The sequence below is a fragment of the Neomonachus schauinslandi genome, chromosome 9, assembly GCF_002201575.2.
Source record: "Neomonachus schauinslandi chromosome 9, ASM220157v2, whole genome shotgun sequence".
NCBI lineage: Eukaryota > Metazoa > Chordata > Mammalia > Carnivora > Phocidae > Neomonachus > Neomonachus schauinslandi.
The window spans coordinates 2,964,132-2,971,464 of NC_058411.1; the positions used below are offsets into that span (position 1 = coordinate 2,964,132).

At 49.2% G+C, this 7,333-nt stretch overlaps 1 protein-coding gene across 1 annotated transcript in view; it reads left to right on the forward strand.

The window, feature by feature from the left end:
- Nucleotides 1-6,599, forward strand: part of LOC110571681 (cyclin dependent kinase 2 interacting protein) — a 21,183-nt gene extending 14,584 nt beyond the window's left edge. Inside the window, exons 5-6 of the mRNA XM_021679854.2 lie at nucleotides 4,540-4,669; nucleotides 6,120-6,599. Coding sequence (XP_021535529.2) covers nucleotides 4,540-4,669; nucleotides 6,120-6,322 — 333 coding nt within the window. The 3' untranslated portion in view covers nucleotides 6,323-6,599. The remainder of the gene's footprint in view (nucleotides 1-4,539; nucleotides 4,670-6,119) is intronic.
- The last annotated feature ends 734 nt before the right edge of the window (nucleotides 6,600-7,333 follow it).

Sequence of the window (7,333 nt, forward strand, 5' to 3'; positions counted from 1 at the left end):
GGACTCCAGGATCATGACCTGAGCCGAAGGCAGTCGCCCAACCAACTGAGCCACCCAGGCGCCCAGTATTACAATAATTTAAACAGCCAAAAAGCTACACGTGGTGCTCAGTCAGCTGCACTCCAGCCCTGACCGCCTCGCTGCGTGTCGTTTTGATGAGCCACCACCTCCCACCAGAGCCTCTTCATCTCTTGTTCCCTTCCAGGATAAAGCCTATCACAGAATCTCAAAGCTGTGTTAGAACGAGAAACATTTTCAACACCTACTAATGTGACTTTTATAAAATGTAAAAAAAACTCTGAAAGGATTTTGTTTTTAAATGTCACTTGGCTCTTGTTAGATCACAACGTTCTCATTTGTAACTGTGGACGTAGGCCCATCAGGAAAAAGTTTCAGAGGAGAGGCCGATGGGGAAGAGGGGGTGTGCCTTTCATTTCAGGCACGCCAGGAGTGATTGGCTTTGTCTGTCCTAGGTTCTCCCCATTCTTAAGTGGCAGGCTGGTACCCTGGACCCCTTCCTCAGCCCCACTGACCTGCACTGAGGAGGGGCAGCGTGGGAAGATGTTAGCAGGGAGAGTCAAGATGCAGAAAACCCAGCCGGCAGGCTCGATGAACTGGGCAGCAGCAGAGGAAAGGTGGGATGCCTGCCCTTGGTCCCTCTGACCCGCAGCACAGGCCCAAGGTGAGGCAGGCCAGGGGAAGGTAGCCGCTGGGTTGTAGGTGACCACCTGCTCGTGGTCAGCTGAGTTCCCAAGATCTTCAGTTAAAGCCTGGGCTGTGTCCATGACAGCCAACAAAATGATGGGCCCACCCATCAACGCGGACAGAGCCAGCGTGGATGCATGTTTGGACGGGGACAGGCCTTGTCAAAGAGAAGTAATTGGGGGAACTGGAGTTTTAGCCCAGGAAAGGGGGAACCAGCAGACAAAACAGCCACAATCACAGCCAAAAGGCTGTCCCGAGAACAGGAAATGGTCCACTGGTTTTTTGAGGCCTCTGAGGGGATAAGGGAGACCCCGGGACTGGCAGAAGCTTTGGCTCCCACCAGAGAACAATGTTGCAAGTCCCGTCCAGAGCTGGAAGGGGCTCCCACGGAGCTGGTGTGTCCCGTGGTGGGAAATGTGCCCCCAAAGGGCTGGATGATTACTCGGTGGGTTCATCACAAAGATCATGGAGGAATTAACTCCTGGGTAGAACTACATCAGTGTACATACATTTCACCCATTCTTAGGCCTACCTCACAATTTGTATTAATCCTATCCTGTTTATTTACTTAACGTTTTTCTGTAATACAATTAAAATCACATTATACACACGTTAGCTGAATATTGCTTCCCAGCCAAAGTCTTTGAGCCTGGGGCTGATTTCCTTTTTCCCAAGAAGGGAAGTTTTCTGTCTTTCAAAGGCTCGTATGGATGGGAGGGAGAGGCACACGGGCCCGAGGCGAGCGACCCAAGTTGGAAGACAGGCTGCACCGTGTGGCGCAGGGTTACCAATGCCGTGGCCTGGTGGCTTTGGGAAGAGGCAGGTGCCCTGGTCTCTATGGTCTCCCCAAGCCACAGTGTGCTGCTCCAGTGGATTAATTCTCTGTATTTTTTTGTGAACACTTGATTTTTTGGGACAGTCTCCGATTTACAGGACGGTTGAGCAGGTAGTATGGAGAGTTCGAGTAAACTATCCCCAGCCCGCACCCCATGTCAGACGTTACTGTCCTACGTATCACAAACATGTACACAAACATGTATGCCACTTTGTCATAATTCATGAGCCGGCACTGATACGCTGTTACTGAATGAAGGCTGTGGTCTATTCACATTTTCTTACTTTTTCCCCACTGCCCTCTCTCCACGCCGGATGCCGCAGTGAATGTAGTCATCATGTCTCCTCGGGCCCCTCGTGGCCGCCAGTCTCACAGACTTCCCTTGGTTTTTTATAACAGTGACAGTTTTGAGGAGGATGGGTCAGGCATTTTGCAGCTGTCCCTCACTTGGGGTCTGTCTGATGACTTTCTCATGATTTGGCCGGGGTTGTGGGTTCTTCGGGGGAGACCGCAGAAATGAGGTCTCATCACATCCCGGCAAGGGCGTGGACTGTGACCACGCCCTATCGCTCTGGGTGTTGACCTTGACCGCCTGGCTGAGGTTTTGTCAGGTTTCTCTGTAAAAGGAGCTCCCTTCCCGCTGTCCACACAGCCCACGCTGAAGGAGTGGGAAGTTCTGTCCCACCTCCTTGAGGGTGTAGCATGTACATAAATTATGTCTGTCTTCCCCCACCTGTGAATTACTGGACCATGCATTTCTAGCAGTGTGGACTCATGGCTATTTGTTTTCCACTTTGGATTGTAATACAGTACTGCTTTGTTTTGTTCAAATTGTTCCTGCTTCGGCCATTACGAGTTCCGTTGGCTCCTATGTCCCTTTGACAGGCTTCCATCATTGTGAATTTGGTTTGGGTTTTTTGGAACGCTTCCTTACTTTCTAGCATTACAAGATGTTCTAGGCCATCTTGTGTATTTCCTGCCTCGGTTCTAGGATCAGCCATTTCTCCAAGGAGCCCTGGTTCCTCTTATTGGAGGATGGTTTTAGAAACCAAGATCTGGGTGCCAGCCATCAGGCACTGAAATCCTCTGCTCCAGGGAATTTATTCTATTTTGAAGTGGTTTGGAAACAAGTTCTCATTCTATGTTCAAAACCAAAAGTTGATGTGATAAGGCTTTTAGTATTATTTGTCCTGTTCCCCAGCTTTTGGAGAGAATGGTTTCCCAGACTTGGCTTTAAGTGTCTTTAATGAATTTGACCTTGGCAGGGGGCTTTGAGGCAGCCCTTTCCCTAACATGGACGAACATTTTGCAGTTTGGTCTGTGGGAGGAGGTTGGGCTGGGAGTGTGCGCCTCCGTTCATGCCCTGCGGGCTTAGGGCTGCCCACCGTGCATAATCTGTGTCTCTGTCAATGACCGAGCTGCGCTTGGCACTGCAGGCCTGTCGGGCCTTCAGGATTTTCCTTGCTGTCCTGATCATTTATAAGCTTTTCTTTGCATTAGGTGGCAGGATGCAGAGGACAGAGGATGGCATGCCAAGAGATGTGGGGTCAGGAAGCCTGGTGTGGGGTGCTGGCTCTGACCTTCCCTAGCTCAGCAGCCCTGAGAATTGTCCCACAGCTGTAATACAGAAGTGCTGAGTCCTACCTCTTGGTGTGGGGCCAAGTGAAAGATCGAACCTACAAAGATTGGGGAAAGGAATGTAGTCCCTTAAACATCAACATTAGCTAAACTTAGTGCACACTACATCTGGCATAATTAGAGAGTGGCTGAAGGACCAAGTGTAAGGAATTCAGATTCTGACAATTTATAGGTCTCTGTGTATTCACCCCTGTGCACATATGTAGGGGTTAGAAATGTGGTCTTAGTGGGTCTGTGCTGCTGAAATCTGGAATCTTAGTTACTTGGCCTCTTTATGTAACAAACCCTTCTATAGCCCCAACTAGGTACTTCAGAAGTACTTAGTCCTTCTGGCCACCATGTTAGCGCTTTGTCAGAGCGGTCTGTGCTGGCCATCTGTGCAGCGGGGACAGTGTCCGTGTGTCCCCTGCAGTGGCCGGGCTCCCCCGCAGAGCCCACCCTACCGGAGGCATCCATTCTCCCCACTTCCTGTGTGAAGTGTGAGGGGCTGCCTTTCACGACTACCGTTTCACAGGCAAGGAAACCGAGCCTCGAGGTTTCGGTAAACCCAGAGGCAGTTAGTAAAAGTCAGAAATTAACTCATGTAATACCCTTCCTTCTCTCATTCCATAAGAGCAGAGCCTGCCTTGTGATTCCTCCAGGTGTTTTGTTTTGTTTTTAAAGATTTTATTTATTTGATAGAGACACAGTGAGAGAGGGAACACAAGCAGGGGGAGCGGGAGAGGGAGAAGCAGGCTTCCTGCCAAGCAGGGAGCCCGATGCGGGGCTCGATCCCAGGACCCTGGGATCATGACCTGAGCTGAAGGCAGACACTTAACGACTGAGCCACCCAGGCGCCCCTCCTCCAGGTGTTTGGGACTAAAAAAATTAGTGCCTTCAGAAATCTTAGGGAAGTGGGACTCAGAAAGCTCTGTCCTTCCAGCCCTGGAAATCCAGGGGTTATTTCTGAAGTAATCCAAATGAATGAGATCATAGCCACTGTCTGGCTCCATCTGCCTGGAAATGTGCTGCACGTGGAGTGAACAGTGTTATTTGACTTTAGGTCTCAACAGATTTGTACCTCTTAGCTTTGAAAGCTTACAGTTATTGAATCTGAGACTGGAGTCAATTTCTTTTTTTTTTTTTAAGATTTTTATTTATTTGACAGAGAGAGAGACAGCGAGAGAGGGAACACAAGCAGGGGGAGCAGGAGAGGGAGAAGCAGGCCCCCCGCCGAGCAGGGAGCCCGACGCGGGGCTCGATCCCAGGACCCTGGGATAATGACCTGAGCCGAAGGCAGACACTTAACGACTGAGCCACCCAGGTGCCCCTGGAATCGATTTCAAATAAGGTTCTCCTATTCCCAATTAATACCTTTTCAGGCCAAAATACAGATGAAAATGGAAAAGCTGTCCTCGACCACCAAGGGGGTTTGTGAGCTGGAGAACTACCATTGTGGGGACGGGAGGCATCGGCCACCCCTATTTCACACGTGGCCCACAGCCCGTTTCTGTAAGTAGTTGTCTCTGCACTGATTCTCAGGAGTAGAAATTATGAGAGTATTTGCGTACTTGAAGAACGTGACAGAGTTTGAAATTCAATTCAAGAGGATCTGTTGGAAGGGAAGGAGATTGGGGGGCATCTTAAAATGGGCCGTTCTTCTTGGCTCTAATAATTAGCAAAGAATATTAAATGTAATTAGAGACACATGAAGCAAGGTGCCCTTATTAACCCTTTAAAACCAAGTGGTCGGGGCACCCAGCTGGCTCAGTCCACAGAGCCTGCGACTTTAAATCTTGGGGTTGTGAGTTCAAGCCCCACGTTGGGCACAGAGATTACTTAATAAAAAAATAGATAACCTTAAAAAAATGGGTAGAATGAATTCCACCTCCTGTGCAGAGGCAGAATTTTTTTTTCCTTTTTCGGAAAGATAGGTTTTGGGGCGCCTGGATGTTAGGCATCTGACTCTTGATTTCAGCTCAGGTCTCGATCTCAGGGTTGTGAGTTCAAGCCCAGTATTGGAAAAAAAAAGATAAACTGAAGTCAGTTTAGCCACCCACTAGAAGAAGACTATTGGGAACGTGGAATCCATTACTTAAGTTCTACAAGATCAGAGTTACCTTTTTTTTTTTTTTAAGATTTCTTTATTTTTGTTCTCTCTCTCTGTCAAAGATTTCTTTATTTTAGAGAGAAAGCAAGTGTGCACGTGAGAGCAGGGGAAGGGGCAGAGGGAGAGAGAGAGAGTTTGTTTCTCCCTGCTGAGTCCAGAGCCTGACATGGGGCTCGATCCCACGACCCTGAGATCGTGGCCTGAGCTGAAATCAAGAGTTGGATGCTTAACCGACTGAGCCACCCAGGCGCCCCTCAGAGTTACCTTTAGCTTTGTTAGTTCAAAAGAAGGGCCTAGCTATTTGATGCCAATTTGAGATCTCACTTTTAAATAAGGAAGAAAAGGGTAAAACCATTTGATGTAATGTGTTATTGGAATATTGTCAGTTTGAGGTGAATCTGCTGTTTATAGTCATCACAGGACCGAAGAGTTGAGCAGAAAAGGCTACTTATTAACTTCATGACACTTACCATGCTGACTAATCCTACTGGTCTGCATGAGCCAGAGTGATACAGACCCACCTGGTCCTTCTTTATCTCCGCGCTATTGCTGAGTCTAGTTTTTTTTTTTTTACACTTTTTATTTATTTATTTGACAAGAGACAGAGAGTACAAGCAGGGGGAGCGGCAGGGAGAGGGAGAAGCAGGCTCCTGCTGAGCAAAGAGCCCAACGTGGGGCTCAATCCCAGGACCCCGGGATCATGACCTGAGCCGAAGGCAGACGCTTAACTGACTGAGCCACCCAGGTGCCCCGAGTTTAGTTTTCAACGAAGAGCTTTTCAAAGTGGCGCCTCACACCCAGGCAGGAGCAGTTCTGTGAACTTGTGCTATTAAGGGGAGACGTTTGTTTCAGATGAGGTTTCCCGCCAGCTGTCGGACATGTACCAGAAGGAGCTTCTTCTGAAACGCACGGTCATTGAAGAGCTAGCGCACACCACAGACCACGACCTCACCCTGAGCTACTTGTCAATGTGGCTGCACCAGCCCTTCGTGGAGACCAACAGCAAGCTGCTTCTGGAAAGCATGCTGCTCGAAACAGGGCACCGGGCCCTGTGACCTCCCAGCACAGCCTGAATCTGAGCCCCCAGGCTCCCGACCACTGGCTGCTTCTGTGGCGCCCATGGTGGACAGTCTTTCACGTAAGACCCAGAGCTGTGGTGTGGCCACCCTCCGACCTTAGTGTCTTCCAGACTGGATCAGTTCAGCAGCTCCCTGTGGCCTGCCCAGACGCCATGCTGCTGGGAGCCATCCGCCACACGGCGTCATCTGCACCTATTGTGAACCTGTCACCCAAGGGGACTTCTACATGAAATAAAGGAGTTCCTCACCAGAATGACTGAGTGATCTCGTTTTTGTAAATTAGCTGTATTTATATGACATTTATGTAGAAAAGCCCTGGTTCGGTATTTTTACTTTATACCTAGTATTTAAATTTTTCTGCACGTTAGTTTTGTAATTACAACTAATGTTTAGAATACCATAGAGCTAACTGAGTAATAGAGAGCGGCTTCATGAAAACTCCCTACAAACGTTGCCTGTATTTGCAGACTGAGGATGTGCCAGGCACATGAAAGCCACGTGATTCTTCAGGCACAAGTCCTAGAGTCCGACAACATTTGCAACCAAATCCTGGGGGCTCGATCCTACCATCTGCTTCCCAGAGACAAATGTAAGGAACGTTGTGCTACAGCATGGATGTGATACGGACACGGGATGTAGCCTCCTCTGACTGAAGCTGCAGCGTCCCAGAAACAGGGAAAGAAGGAAAATATTCCAATAAAGACCGTACACGACAGGGATTTCGTTTGGGAGAAAGCGAGCCTACCTCGCTGTGCAAACTGACACCTCAAAAGCACTGAGAGGCAACATTTCTTAGTATCTCCTTCCTTTGTCCCTGTGGACTCACTGATGTCTCTCTACCATAAAAGCTGCCCCTCAGACATCGCGCAGCCAGAAAGCCACGCAGTTAGCACAGGGCAGACAGGGTGTTGTACTCCAGGCCACCCTGCCCAGCAGGCTGTTGTCATGAGCCCCAGAGGCAGATGGGCGGGACAGGGCCCTGAGGTC